Here is a 14,700-nt window from a genome sequence, read left to right as displayed (position 1 = left end):
GCTGTAGCTAAAGCTGTTCCTCTCCCTGCTGCCTCCTGAGGCTGCAGCCCTGTATTCTACCCCCAGCTAGGCTTGTTGGAGAAGCCACATGCAGGAAGGGTTATGAAAATAGCCTTTCGATGAATTTTCTGCATGAGTCTTCAGTAACCATAAATTGTAAATCTCTTTTGATAATTCAGAGAGAGGTGGGGACAAGGAAATGGTTTTCTTCTATTCAGCTTTGGAAACAACCATTGCCTTGTATCTGTCCTAGGGTACCCCTGCCATTCCAGAAGTTAATCTACCACTAATTCCCTGCTTTGGGGTTGTCAGCCTCAGAAAACTGACTACTGTGGGTGTTTCCTTTCTCCATAGCCACATTTAAGTCACCGGTGGCACCTCCCTTCCATGCTGTTTTTAGCTTTTCTGCCTCAGAGCCCTGGTACTTCTGGGTCACTGGGCCCCCCACCTCCTACTCTGTGGAAATGCTTATCTAGTTAGCTATGGAGTTCTAAGAAGGAGGGCCAATTGCAAGGGGAAGTTGAACTAGAAAGAGGAGGGGGCAGGTTCTTTTTTAAAAATCCTTTTTTTTTTTTTTTTTAATTTATAAAACAGGCTGGGCACGATGGCTCATGCCTGTAATCCTAGCACCCTGGGAGGCGGAGTTGGATAGATTGCTTGAGCTCAGGAGTTGGACCAGCCTGAACAAGAGCTAGACCCCATCTCTAAATTAAATAAATAAATAAAATTTATGAAAATAATACAATATAATTACTGTCATTAAAAATAGTAGGTGGGCAGCGCCTGTGGCTCAAAGGAGTAGGGGGCTGGCCCCATATAATGGAGGTGGTGGGTTCAAACCCGGCCCTGGCCAAAAACTGCAAAAAAAAAAGTCTGGGAAATGGTTTTGTTTGCAGGAAGGCACAGAAGACATGCATATCCTGTTTTTGTAGTAGTAGCCATTTTTACCTTTGCCTCCTAGTCTTTGTCTTAGTCATACACATTTTTGCATGGTATATCTAGAGTTTTTATTATTTTTTTTTCTTAACCTCCTAAGCTATATGGAACACTTTTGTTTTGCTGCTGTTCATCATAATTACCATTTTAAATGACTACATCATTGTCAGTTTAATGGATTAACTGATGACACCTTCCTCATCTGAGCTGTGTGCTGGCAGCCATGTGCAAAAGAAGCAGAATGCACCTGAGGAGGTCAGGGAGGGGGCGAAGGCAGCTCCCATGGCCAGCTCACAGTTGTTCTTCCATCCCACCTGCTCTGTTGGATCCCTGCATTTGGCTACAAGGCTGCACCCTCTTGATAAATGGAAACAAACTTGCCCTATACTCTCACTCTGTGCCAGGAACTGTGTGAAATATATTCTCTCAGGCATTCCTGCCAGGCAGGGCTTATTCTCACTTTACACATACAGCACTGGGGTGTGTAAGGAGAGGAAGGAACATCTTCACCAAGAGCCTTGAGGGTCATGGGACAACAAGAGTCCATTTTCTCTCTCGTGGCTTAGTCTCTGCTTCCACTTGACTTGAGCATGGAATCATGTCCTTGGAGTTCATCTTTTTTTTTTTTTTGGTGGAGACAGAGTCTCACTGTACCGCCCTCGGGTAGAGTGCCGTGGCGTCACACAGCTCACAGCAACCTCTAACTCTCGGGCTTACGCGATTCTCTTGCCTCAGCCTCCCGAGCAGCTCCCGAGCGCCTACAGGCGCCCGCCACAACACCCGGCTATTTTTCTGTTGCAGTTTGGCCGGGGGTGGGTCCGAACCCGCCACCCTTGGCATATGGGGCCGGCGCCCTACTCACTGAGCCACAGGCACCGCCCTCTTGGAGTTCATCTTGAAGGCAGGGAGAGAAGCTTTTCAGCCTTTGGGATGGTAGTCATGGGCAACCCCTACTCCCCTTCAAAGTGCCCCAGTGCCTGCAGTCACAGCTCTGGGTCTCTCTCTCCGCAGCCTTACGACAGTCTGCCTACCTCACAGACCTGCTTCTTCCAGTTGAGGCTTCCCCCCTACTCCAGCCAGCTGATCATGGCCGAGCGCCTGCGCTATGCCATCAACAACTGCCGCTCGATCGACATGGACAACTACATGCTCTCAAGAAACGTGGACAATGCTGAGGGCTCCGACACTGACTACTGACCACTGTGGGTGCTCTCACCCCCTCCTTTTTTCTCAATAATGCTCACTTCCAATTTGATGTTGATATACTTTTATGGTAACTACATAGATGTTTTAGGAACATAAATCAGAATTATAAACAGTGGCCACATTTAGTTACCCTAAATGTAACAAAGAAATTAGATGTTTTTATTTTTCTGTGATTGTACAAAAACAAAAAACAAAAACAAAGTGCTTTCAGTCAGGTTTCTCCCTCCATATTTTTGGTCACTTTTGATAAGTTTGCATGGAACCATTTTGGTGCATTTTTAGTTGGGAATGATACATTTTTGTAAACCCACTCAGTGAACATGAAATTGTACATTGTGTATAATTGTTCATTAGAAAGGACAGTTTTACATGAATATTCATATATTTATTTTGTTTTAATTTGAATTGCCTGTGCAGGGTTCCTTATGCAGAGAAATAAAGCAGATTCAGGAATCAGAGCATGGGCTATTAGCATTACTTCCAGTGGGAGCTGTCTCAAGGCAAAAGTTAGTCTAGAAACAAGTGTTCAGGCTAGTCTTGCTTTTACAGCTTTTTTACCTATTCAGAAATATTCCTTCCTATTGAACATGGTTTTCCTCTGGAAATGACCTAGCAGAGAACTCTGTGGTTCCAAAAACCCCTGTGGGTCCAAAAACCCGTGGGTCAGAAGCCTGTTTTCCTTTGTTCTTTTGTCATCCTGGGCCTCTCTCACTTTGTTCTGTCACCCCAGGACCCTTGCCTCAGCCATCCTTTCAGCACTGCCCTCCCTTCTTCCCTGAACAGCCACATCCTTAGAGCAGGGTTCAGCTCCACTAGGCAAGGAATAAGAGAAGCCCACGTAAGTCAGTTCTGGCCCTTCCTGTGAAAAACCTGTGAAGTCAAAATGAACAAGTGATGGGATTAAAGAACAGGGCAATTTACAGCAACATGTAGTCTTTGCAGCTATCACTAGGAGGCACTTCGCATGTGTGAGTACGTGCCTATGAGTGCATGCCTATGAGTGAGTACACGAGTGAATTAATATGAGAATTGGTCAGTGGCACAAGGGGCTGAAAAAGGTCTTGGCACTTGAACCTAGCCCCTGCGGGCTTTGGTAATGTGCTCATTGTTCAGCAGAGTCAGAATTAATGTGGTTCCTGGGAGAAAGGACCATCTTAAAAATAGCTCTGAGGGCTCTAGTTGCTGGGATTGCAAGCAGGAAGAGGGCAAGGCCTGTGGGCAGCTTGTCTCCTTCACTTACAGCAAGTTCATGCCACAAGCTGCTTCCTTTGGACAAGGTCTTTGCTGACACCCTGCTCAAATGAGGTGCCAGACAGAGAACCTTATTTAGGCAGTTGTTTTCTACAAGGAAAGTAGGATGGGTGTTTTCAAAGAAAAATACAGTTTTGCTAGCTAATATACTGTGGTTCATAGTGAATGGACCAGTGAGACTACCTATAATATTTAGCTTGATGACATCTTAGTTTTACTGAAAAAAGACTCCAATTGAGAGCTCAACCAATAGCAGCATTGAAGGGCTCTGGGCTTGAAGCCCTCACTCTGAGGGTGGGAAGGCACTGCCTGGGCCTCTGGGTCAGGAGAGAATTTCTTTAAGAGAAGGAAGATGTCTGTGCTATGGAGATCCTGGACAAAGCATGGAGCATTCTTTTAGAGTCTTCTGGGCTGCCACCTGACTCTTCCTTCTCACCGGGCTGGGCTGAGGGTGTGCAGAGCAAAAGGGTATGTCTGCAGTCTCAGGTTATTTTAATTTGAAATAATGCCTCAGCCTTTGTTAGGCTCTGGCTTTTGCTGCCACAGTTTTCTCTGTACTGAGGAGGTTAGAATCATCCCAGCAAGCTGGTACTTAGGGTTCCAGGTTCTGTGCTTAGGCCTAATGGGCAGTTTCTGGGGGAGTTGAACCCATGAGGGGAATCTCATGGATGCTCTGATTTTATAACAGATTCTGTTTCTTTGCTAGAAACTTGTCATTTCTTTTTTTTTTTTTTTTTTTTTGAGAAAGAGTCTCACTCCGTTGAGTCAGGCTAGGGTACCATGGCATCAGCCCAGCTCAGAACAACCTCAAACTCCTGGGTTCAGGTGATCTTCCTGCCTCAGCTTCCCAAGTGGCTGGGACTACAGGTGCATACCACAATACTCAGTTAATTTTTCTGGTTTTGGTAGAAATGGGGTCTCACCTTGTTCAGGCTGGTCTTGAACTTCTGACCTCAAGCTATCCTCCCACCTTGGCCTCCCGGAGTGCTAGGATTTCAGGTATGAGCCACCACACCTTGTCTGTCTTGACTGTTGAAAACCCTGGAAGAGAAACGGAAGCACGAGTCCCTGACATGGGGATCTAAAATGGGCCTGGTGGAATGTTCTATTGGTTCACTTTCAGCCGCTATAGAGACTTGGGTGACTTTTTTGTTTGCTGGCCTCATTCAGTTAACAAACCCTTGGAGTTCTTGTGACCCTTAAGGAGTCTTGTGACTTCTAGCCTTTAAAATTTAGATTTGACCCATAGCCTCTAAAATTTAAGATTTCTCCAGATCCCTTTCAAGATGTGCCTTTGTTCTACTCTTCCTAGTGTGGCCTTTGCCCAACACTGCCAGACAGATAAAGCCTATAACTGGTAAGCTTGGCTTTTAGCCAAAAGCAGACTTTGGGCATTGAATCCTAGAGCAGGAGGGGAGATCTCTCAAGGGTTAGCTGATCTCTCCTTTCATAGACCAAGAACCCAAGGTCAGGAGAAGGAATGCACTGGATCACAGATGCATCTAGGCTAGAACCAGAAGCATCAGCTTCCTGTCAGTGTGCATGTGGAGCTAAGAGGACTCAGTCAGTTCTCTCTCAGACAGCTTGTGCTATCCTTGGAAGACAAGCGTCAGAACACCACCTCCCACCAGCAGGCTGCCTGCCTCCCCGGGGGAGTCTGGAGACCCTGGCCTGTGGCCCTGGTCTCTTTCCGCTAGCACTATCTCCTATGCAGACCAACATGATAGTGGTGACAGATCAGCCTCCAGCCAGGCAGCAGTGTCCTGCCCTACTTCTGAGGTGTGGCCCCTCCCTCTACTTTTCCCCGTGCGTCACCATTGGCTGCATTGGCCAAAATTGAGATAGAAAAGAGTTAGCATTCTAGAAGTAGGGAAACGTCTGTGATATAACAGAGGCCATGAGGGTATAGGTAATTCCCAAGCCTTTTGGGGGTAGCTCTGGAATGCAATCACCCTCCCATTGCCCCTAGCTCACCCTTCCCTAGATGTGCCTTGGGCTTCTTGCCTCTTGTCTTTGCTGAGGCAAGAGCTGTGCCTGCTACGAACACCCTCCTCATAGTTGGAGTCTGTGGTAGTTGTGCTCAGCCCGCTATGAACAGTTCCTGTGTTACCCACATAAAAACCTGCCTTGCTTCTTCCCAGTGCTTGGGCCTTGTGGGTTCTACCAGGCACTTAGCTTTTCTAGCTCCCCATGGATGTAAAGACATCTCCTCCAAGTCTTACCTTCCAGGCACTGCACATTTAGACATGATCTCATCGTGTCACAGAGAAGGTATTGGTCCCACTTTACAGATAAATAAACCGAGACTCAGAGAAGTCATAACTTGTGAGAAGCTCTGCACAGCAAAGCTGGGAGATTACCCAAGAACACTCCTAACCTCAGTTGTATGTCTTCTCAACTAGAGCTGAGTCCTTTGAGGTATGGCCAATACTCAGTAAATGCTTGTGAGATAAATGAGTTGGTGGATTAATTTAGTATGCAGGGTACCTTGTTCTGTGCAAACCTGAGAGAAAGCCTTGAAAATGGTCTTTTAGATTAAGTGGGATGCCATGTTCTGTGAAGCGCTTTATTCATCCCTGGTGATGGGTGGACAGTAACTGTTAGAAGACAAAGTGGAGAGTCGTGGGTCTCTATCACTGCTTACCTTCTAGGAGTGCTTAAAATGGCCTTTGGATCAGGGACCCAAAGCTCCCTTTGCTAGGGTGGGAGCCAATTTAGAGCCCTAGAAACAGCCTGGGATATAGCTGCCAGCACAGCTTTTGTTCTGTGATCACCATTGTCTTGGGATGTAAGGGAGTTACTAGGCACCAGGGGATTACCCTGGGAATGTAACTCTCATTTATAGAGGAAAACCTTACATGGAAAAGGGGTAGCCTCCAGGGAATGTGGGTCACCTCACTCGAGCTTAACCTGCAGTCACTTCTGTTTTGCAAACACAATCATGACCTTTACAAGCAAGGTTCTCTTGCTATCCCTAATATACAGATAGGAAACTGAGGTTTGGAGAGGGCTGATCTGCCCTTGGTCACAGCTAGAAATAGAAAGTGAGGGAGGTGAAAACCCAGATCCATTAGAGCCTGAGGCCAAGATCCTGTTGTTCCCCAGGCTAAACCACCAATGTAGGCCAAAGGATCTGCTGGGAAATGAGGCTTATTAGAGATGATGAAAGCAAAGCCCTGGGACTTAAATGGCTCTGAGGTAGACAAACACTCAACCCCCTGGAAGCCTGACTGTGCCTTCAATTTTGTTCACATTAGTGGGAGTAAGACTAAGTCCCTGCAAGGCCTCTCTCCAGAGTGCAGAGCAGTAGTGTGCAAACTGAAATATCACCTAAAGGAAGCCTGGGTTTCATAGATAAGTAATGGGGTCCTGCCACTCCACTGCAGCTGGTGGCATGACAGGGCTGGCTCCCCAACACGGGGATTAGAAGGGATTATGCTGGGCCAGGGCTCAGGGTGGTTACCCTATTTCTGAGGTAAGCACTGCCCCAAGGGAGGCCTGGGGCAGCAGTGGAGCCCATAATTAGTCCCCAGAAGGGTGGGGTGAGGCAGGGTGCTGTTTTCCTGCCTACAAGTTCTGCCTGGAAATACTTCAGTGCCTCTGGGACTTTACCTAGATCAGTGGTTTTCAACCTTCCTAATGTCACGACTCTTTAATACAGTTCCTCATGTTGTGGTGACCCCCAACCATAAAATTATTTTTGTTGCTACTTGATAACTAATTTTGCTACTGTTATGAATCGTAATGTAAATATCTGATATGTAGGATGGTCTTAGGCGACCCTGTGAAAGGGTCGTTTGACCCCAAAGGGGTAGTGACCCACAGCTTGAGACCCATTGACCTAAGTATTTCTGGCTCCAGCTGGAAGTAGGTTGGGGAGAGGGGATCTTCAGCTCACATTCATCCTTACATTAATCTATCCATTTATGGCTACCACCATCCCTTAGTTGTTTGATATCTCCTGCTCTGCTCCCCTCCTCACCACTCAGGTCCAGCCACACAAAACTCCTTGGTTCTCTCCCGAACACACCAGCCACTCTCCTATTCTGGGACCTTTGCCCTGGCTGTTCCCTCTGCCTGGAATATCTTCCTCTGACATGGTTTGCTTGGCTCCCTGACTCACATCGTGCGTCTCAGATGTCAACCTCAGTAAGATTTACAGTTGTCAACCCCTTTCAGTGGCTTCCCCATTGCAATCTCTTGCCGTCAATCCCCACAACTTCCTTACAGCCTGCACTTTTTCCCATGGTACTTACTATACAGTCTATTTCTCAACTACTTGTTCTCTCTTCCCCCACCGGAAAGTAAGCTCCATGAGAACAGGAACGTGTCTTTTTTCCTTCCCTGTTTCTCTATTTGGGCAACGAATTAAGAAACCTGTGAGTAGTGATCATGATCCTCTTTCAGAGAAGAAACACCTGACCTCTGATGGGCGTAGGGCTTGGTTAGCTGGGGGGTCCGCCTCGCAGGCCACACTGCTCTTCACTACTTTTTCTCAGGTTACGGGACCAGAAGGGTGCTGGAAGGCTGCAAGCCTTTATTAAAGGTAAGACATTGAGGACACCCTTGAAACTGAAGTACAGGCGTGTGCCCGTGTCCAGCAAATCCAACAGGTGAAAATCCAGCTTTACATTAGTTTACGATAGTTCCATTATGAAAGGCTACTGCTTTATTTTTAAATCTATGGTCTTTTTCAAATGATTTTTCTTGATATGAAAATGGTAGAAAATACGTGTAATTATGCAGTTTATAAGAGAGAACAGCAGCGAATTTTCTAGAATCGTGTGCCCCAAGAAAAGCGAGCAGGCTGGCGTGGTCTCCAGTCACCGGGACACGGCCTTGGGGGTCTCCCTCCTCCCGCCCGCAGCTGCAGCACCCTGGGGAGCGACGGCCGCGAGCGTCCCTCGGGCAAGGCCGCAGACCTCGCTGGGCACAGCCGGCTTCCCCGAGCTCAGGACCTCGGCGCCTGCGGCGGTCTGAGTCCACGAGGAAGGTGTAGGCGCCTGTCGCCGCTGCGGTGAGCGCGCGGAGAAGGTGGTGCCGGCAGGGGGAAGTGGCGGTTACTGCGAACCAGCGGGTGTTTTCCAAGCATCGGCCCCTTAATCTCGTGTTCATCCGATGTATGAAATTGTGAAGTGAGGTAGGCATTCTTATTCCCACTGTGCAGAGGGGGAACAGGGTCTGAAGATGAGGCGGTAAAGCTGAGTCCCCAGCCAGGGCGGTCTGACAGCCCGGCCGGCTCTTCCTCCCCTGGGCTTCACATTCTCCGCGCGGCAGGCCTAACGGGGCAGCGGTTTGCGGAGGGCGGTGGCGGGCGCGCGCGGGCGCGGGGCCTGGTCGGGAAGCATGGCGGCGCTGTGCTCGGCGCGCACGGCCAGGCGCGGGCACGCGGCGCGCAGACGCAGCAAGCCGGCCGCGCTCACGTTGCGGCAGAAGTCCACGTGCAGCGTCTGCAGCGCGCGGCCGTGCGCCGCCACGGCCGTCAGTGTGCGGTTGGTCACGCGCGCGCAGTTCTCCAGGCGTAGCGCGCGCAGGCGCGGGCAGCAGCGCAGCAGGCGCGTCAGGCAGTCGTCGGTGACGTGGCCGCAGCCGGACAGCGTGACGGACGCCAGGTTGGGGCACCTATGGGGAGAGCGCGGTGATTTCCGGGCTGATAAGACGGCCCAGGCCTGGCACGTGCCGGCCTCCCAGCTAATTAAATTCCTCAGGGAGACTGGGTAGGACCCTGCATGTCCTGAGGAAGGGAGCGCAGCAAGTTTAAGGAACTTGCCTCCAGGGACCAGGCCAGCATCCCAGTCGGGCTGGGATGTCAACCTCCACTTAGCTCCTCACTTTTGCTGCTTTCTCTGCCTCTCACCCCACCTCGCCTCGCCTTAGCGTAGTTCTTGGGTTGCTGAGGTCAGAGGGCTGCAGTGCCCAGAGGGACAACTGTGGTTTCTTTCTCACTCAGTTTCTCACCTTGCAGGGGAGCCGCTGGTGACTGCACGGTCAGGGCAGGCGCTGAGCCTGAGGCCCCCTGAATGCCCTCTAGCAGGATGCTGCGGGGAGGAGGGTGTGAACATGGCTGAAGTGACAGGCTCATTCAACCCCTGAGGGTTGGAATGGCCCCTCAGGATGGTCCTGGCCTCTGGGGCTCTGGGTTGGGTTCAGTTGACTGGGGGCCTCCCGCCCCCGCCAGGTTAAAAAAAGCTTGGGGCAGTGCCTGTGGCTCAAGGAGTAGGATGCTGGTCCCATATGCCAGAGGTGGTGGGTTCATACCCAGCCCCGGCCAAAAACCACAAAAAAAAAAAAAAAAAAAGCCCGGAGCCAGAGACATCTAATCTAAAGCCTAGGCCTAGGGCTGGGCACGGGGTGTGGTGGGGGTGGGGGACACCCAGGTAACTTGCTGGGAAAGTTTGGGGGCCTCTACCGCAGCCTCGCCAGCACCTGCTGGAGAGAACAGACCTTGAGCAAAGTTAGACTTGGCTGATGTGCATCGTGGCCTTGGGCCACGCCAGTCGCTCAGTTACTTAGCCAGTGGGAAGGATGCTGTCTTCCAGTGGGATGCGAGGACTGAGACTTGGGAAGAGCCTGCAGCAGACAGCCATCACCCACTCTGCGGCAAAGAGGACCAACCTGCTTCCAGTGCAGAGGGACCATACCAGGGGACTGGGCCTGGGCTCCCTGTCGCCAGAGGGACCTGGCATCTGGATTGGGTTTCCCTTTTCTTGTCAACCTCCACTTAGCTCCTCAAGGGCACCTGGCTGGGCCAACTCAGCTCCTTGTGCTTGGGGCGAGGGGATTAAGAACATACACAGGGCACAGCCACATTTCACACACTGAGTTCTTGCCTTCTTTAATCATCCCATCAACTTTCTGCACCTTCACTTTTGTAAATGAGGAAATCAGCCCGAGGACTCAAATGCCTAGCCTGTGACTTGCTATCTGACCTGGGACAAATGTCTGAATCTTGCTGGGCTACTTACCTGTCAATAAGGAGAAACTCTTACCTTCAGAGTGGTTTTGAGGATTAGGTGTTTTAAAGTCCCAAGGGTGTTGAATGATCTCTTTCCCCTAAGAACCCTAAAAATAATTTTGATGCAGGGAGAAAACAGAAAGAGCACAGCCACTCCCTTGCACAGCCACCCTCCAACTGTTTCAATTTCTGAGCTGACAAAAAAACTAGATTGTTAGACCTTTATCAGTCCCTACTATGTACTGTATGCCAGGTGCTGCTGTGTCATTTGATCCTCTTACCCTGTGAGATAAGGGAACTTACCTCATTTTACATAAGAAATGAGTTTGCAAGAATTTGAGTGGTAGTCACAGATCAGACAGCTGATCTGGAGTCTCAACACAGCCCTGACAGCAAAACCCTTTGCTTTGTGACAGCAGGGGCCCTTGATTGGCCCATACGGTGGCCTGGGAGATCCCTCCACACATTGCTGGTTTGAACAGTTACGCCTAGTTCTCTTAAGGCAATAATACAACTTCAGATCAAACTCTGCCACTGCCCTAACCCATGTTATTCCCTAGTCTGATTTCTGGGCTTTGTCAAGGTCATCAAAATGGCCTGGGCTAGTGAGGGCCCACCCACTAGTCCATCTTATTTTTTTCCTACCAGCTTATAAAAGAAAGGTGGGGCCAGCACACTATTTCCTTCCATTCCTGTCCTGTTGCCAGCAACCAGCAGCTATTAAACTTGGGTGGCAGCAAACTGGCTGAGCCTAGTTTTCCATGAACAGCCAGAGTTGGTTTATTAGTGATCAAGGGGGTTGCTTTCCTCAAAGGCAGGACAGGACTGGTGAAAACTCAGCAAGAGGCTGGTTGAGTAGCTCTGTGTTCTTGCACAGGCTGCTCTACCCAGGAGCCTGGGAACACAAAGCTAGCCTGGCCTTGTGGCTCAGCCTGTGTCTTGGATGGGGTTGACAGGTCAAATACAGAATGTAATTAGGACATACTTGTATTAAAAAAATTCACTGTTTATTTGAAATTAAAAATTAACTGGGCAGCCTGTATATTTGCTAAAATATGGCAACCCTTGACAGTGGGCATATCCTACCACATCTTGAAGCATCAGTTTGCTCCTTTGAGAAACTAGGCTAAAACTCTTTTAGAGGTACTGTGCAAATTAGTAAGTTCCCCAAAGGAAACCATTACTATTTACTACTGCCTCTGCACCCAGAGTCTGGTTTGGCTCAGCTGAGTCCACCCCCAACCCCTCTACCCCGGCTCGCTCTCCTCACCACAGGCCTCGGGGGCTGCTTGCTAGTGCCAAATGGAGGGCTGGACTGATTGTTGTATCTGGAAGCCTCCTTGAAAATCCAGGCCCACCTGGACCCACTTAGCACTTAATAGTACTAGGGAGGACCAAAGGGGGTCAGCTGAAGCCCCAATTGATTGTAGCAGCAGATCTGGAATCTGGGAGGCTGAGGAGGATACGTTTCATCGTTTTATCCATCTCCTGGGGACTGTGCCTGGGTGTCAGGCCTTGGGCCTAGTCTGAGGCTCCCTGAAGCAGAGCCATTACGTCTCCTAATTTGCTCTTCCCCTGGAAGAGCTGGAGCCACACAGCTCAGGAGGCAAGGCCTACCTGTCGCACACCTGCAGGAGGAAATCATTGACCAGGGTCTCGTGCCGGCTGCAGATGCTCCTCTGGAAGGCGCTCTTGAGCCAGTCCTCCACGCTGCACACCTGCACGCGGCTGGAGTGCCAGCAGATGGAAAGGCTCCGCAGCGATGGGCCCAGCAGGAAGTTGTCCTTCTTGAGTTCAGTAAGGGAACGGAAGTGCAGTAGGGGCCAGAGTGCGGGGTCCTCAAACACTTCGTGGAGCTGAGAGCAGGTCCTGGCCAGGTTCTTCCTGCTGTCTTTGTCCAGGAAGGAGAAGAGGTGCAGCAGGCATTCCCGGTTGAGCTGAGTTATGTGCATGGTGAGCGGCGGCCACACGTGAGTGTGGCTGGAACCGATACGGACTGACCTACCTCCTGCTCCTCCCCAGCGCTGGGCTGGTGGACATATATGGTTGAGGAATGGTGTTTATTTTTGGCTAACAACTGGTGCTGAAGCTCTGAGGAGTGGGGAAAAAGCAAAGCCAGGATCCAGACGTAAGTGCAGCAGTCTGTGGTTCGGCTTATGTTCAGAGGGATTGAAAATCCTGGCAGAAAAACAGCCTATTGAAGTTAAATGGTTTCCTTAAAAGGGATTTCTTTCCCTTTTAGCTGACAATGGTGTTTAGCAGAGAGCTCTCTGGCTTTTCCCAAGGTCTTTTCCTTGGAGGTGGCGGTCCAGACCAGCTCTGCCTTGTCTTGCAGTCAGTATTCATTGGGAGAGACACTAATTGTGAATACAAACTTTTTCTAGAACATGAATTGGTATCTTTTGCTCCACCCTTACTTGGAAGAAGCCTGTTGTATTTTAGAGAGCTAAAGGTGACAGTAGAATTCAGAACTGTTGAGAACCCATAAGGGAGGCCTTATTTCTATGTTATTTTTACTCCAAAGTGATGGTTTCCAGGCTAGGCTACTCCGCCTTCAAGTCCTGCTGCCCTCCTCTAGGCAAGGAGATCTCCTTGACCTCCCAATAGCTATTTTTACCCTGAGTTGTTTGATAAAAAGTTTAACAGAAGTAGCTTATCTTCCCAAGATTTTTTTGTGTGTGTCTATGTTTTAAACTTTAAACTTAAGTTTACTTGGCTTTACATTTTTCCAATATGTCCTACTGTGTAGAACCTGTGTTTCCCAAAATGTCAGGACAGATGAGGTAGCTCTTAATACAGGACAGCTTGAAGCAGTTTTAAGTTGAAGTTATTTTAGTCTACGCTTGCCTTTTAAGCCAGCCCCACACCATCCCCTTTGTGAGTTCCCTGAGTTCTCTCTTGGAGAAACCTCTGGGTCTACCCCTCTAGCTCACCTCTAGGCAAGTTGGCTGGAGGTATTTTTCCATTCTTTCTAAAGTACTTGAGGCTTCACAGTATGGTGGACCCATTTCCTAAGATTGGTTCACTCCCAATCCTACGACCCAACCTTAATTCCCCTACTCTGAATCCCTGGACTTCGTTACTAGTTGGTTGGATACTGCCTGTGCCAGTCAGATGAGAACAGCTTTTCCTTTGCTAGTCCAGGGAACATCACCTCAGTGGTCACTTCTCAGTGGAGAACTGTTTGTTCTCCCCATTTGACTAGAATTGGGAGGAATGAGAATACTTTTGTTTTCCTATTGTGACACAGGGCTTATGACACAAATGAAGCCACTATGCTGGACTCACTTCTGGAACTAAGTCTTGCTCAGGCCTGATGCAGCTTTGGCTTTAACAGCAGAAGGCAGCCAAGGAAAGAAGTAGCCATTCTAGTCAGTGCCTTTCCTCTGAGAAGCCAGTCTCCGTTGATCCTCCTGTGCCTCTGCCATCCACCATGCCAAGGTGACGTGCAAAGAGGGATTTTTCTTGAAAACATAAACTAAAAGGAAGCATTTTTCAAAGAAGGGATAACCAGCTGCTGTTGCTATTTCAAGCTAATAATTTTAGTTCAGCATTACAGCTGAGCCCTTCTGGGCTCCAACTAGGTGTACTTAAAGGGTATACTGCAACACCACAGACAAGGTTATTAAGCCTTATTATTGCCACTGTCCCTACCAAATCCTTTTCAAACCAGTATTTTTCACAGAGGACTGATCCTTAGAAATAGATGGTTCTTTTAGCTTGTTTAAAGGCCAGAGTAATGTAATCATGATGGGGAAGAGGCACTGTAGTCCATCATGGTTTCCAACCTGCACAATGTGCAGCCTGCTGGAACAGCAAAAGATTGGCAGAGGACGTTTAGAGCCCTGTCCTTGGCTGCTCCCCCAGGTAGCTAGTAGGAAGCATCGTAGACTCTTAGCATGGAATAGAGGCAGAATAATCTGAGCTGCGGTCACCTCTCCTCAATTAGGAAGACAAGAATAGGCAAATAAGTCGGATAGAGGAACAGGGCTGTTCTTGGTTTTTCTCTTTGCTTGGGGGCAGAGAATTAGGACATAGGAGCACTTATTTGCCTGTTTTGATTTAAAAGATCAAAACAGCAAAAGATCATTTGCTCAGAGCCCCAAAACTGGGTCCTCAGCATAGAGTCTTATCTTAAAGGAAGGGAATAGGCATTTTTGTAAGATCAATAGTAGTAAGGAGGGACTAAAGATGGTTTCACTGAGCAAGGGAGAGTGAGAATTCAGGCACTTGACTGCAGGCACTGAAGAATCTCCTTCCAGCCATCACCTTGCTGGTACAGGTCCATTCTGGCCAAGGAATACAAGTAGTTCCAAATCACGGGCATTCTAAAAGAACTTCCTACGTGTTGA

At 49.0% G+C, this 14,700-nt stretch overlaps 2 protein-coding genes across 2 annotated transcripts in view; one reads left to right on the top strand and one right to left on the bottom strand.

Annotated features, from left to right (window-relative positions):
• The window catches only part of HERC1 (HECT and RLD domain containing E3 ubiquitin protein ligase family member 1), a 231,092-nt gene extending 228,496 nt beyond the window's left edge, over positions 1 to 2,596 (top strand). The window contains exon 78 of the mRNA XM_053596078.1: positions 1,948 to 2,596. Within this exon, the coding sequence (XP_053452053.1) occupies positions 1,948 to 2,133 (186 nt within the window). The 3' untranslated portion in view covers positions 2,134 to 2,596. The remainder of the gene's footprint in view (positions 1 to 1,947) is intronic.
• A 1,845-nt stretch (positions 2,597 to 4,441) lies between these two features.
• Positions 4,442 to 13,199, bottom strand: FBXL22 (F-box and leucine rich repeat protein 22). The gene is made up of 2 exons (XM_053596076.1): positions 11,966 to 13,199; positions 4,442 to 9,015 (listed from the first exon to the last, which is right to left on the bottom strand). Exons 1-2 carry the CDS (start codon positions 12,298 to 12,300, stop codon positions 8,673 to 8,675), a joined length of 678 nt encoding a protein of 225 aa, XP_053452051.1. The 5' UTR covers positions 12,301 to 13,199; the 3' UTR covers positions 4,442 to 8,672.
• Between the last annotated feature and the right edge of the window lie 1,501 nt (positions 13,200 to 14,700).

Source organism: Nycticebus coucang, chromosome 6, assembly GCF_027406575.1.
Source record: "Nycticebus coucang isolate mNycCou1 chromosome 6, mNycCou1.pri, whole genome shotgun sequence".
Taxonomy (NCBI): Eukaryota; Metazoa; Chordata; class Mammalia; order Primates; family Lorisidae; genus Nycticebus; species Nycticebus coucang.
Note: the sequence above shows the minus strand (reverse complement) of the source record. Positions and strands in the feature narration are given on the sequence as shown.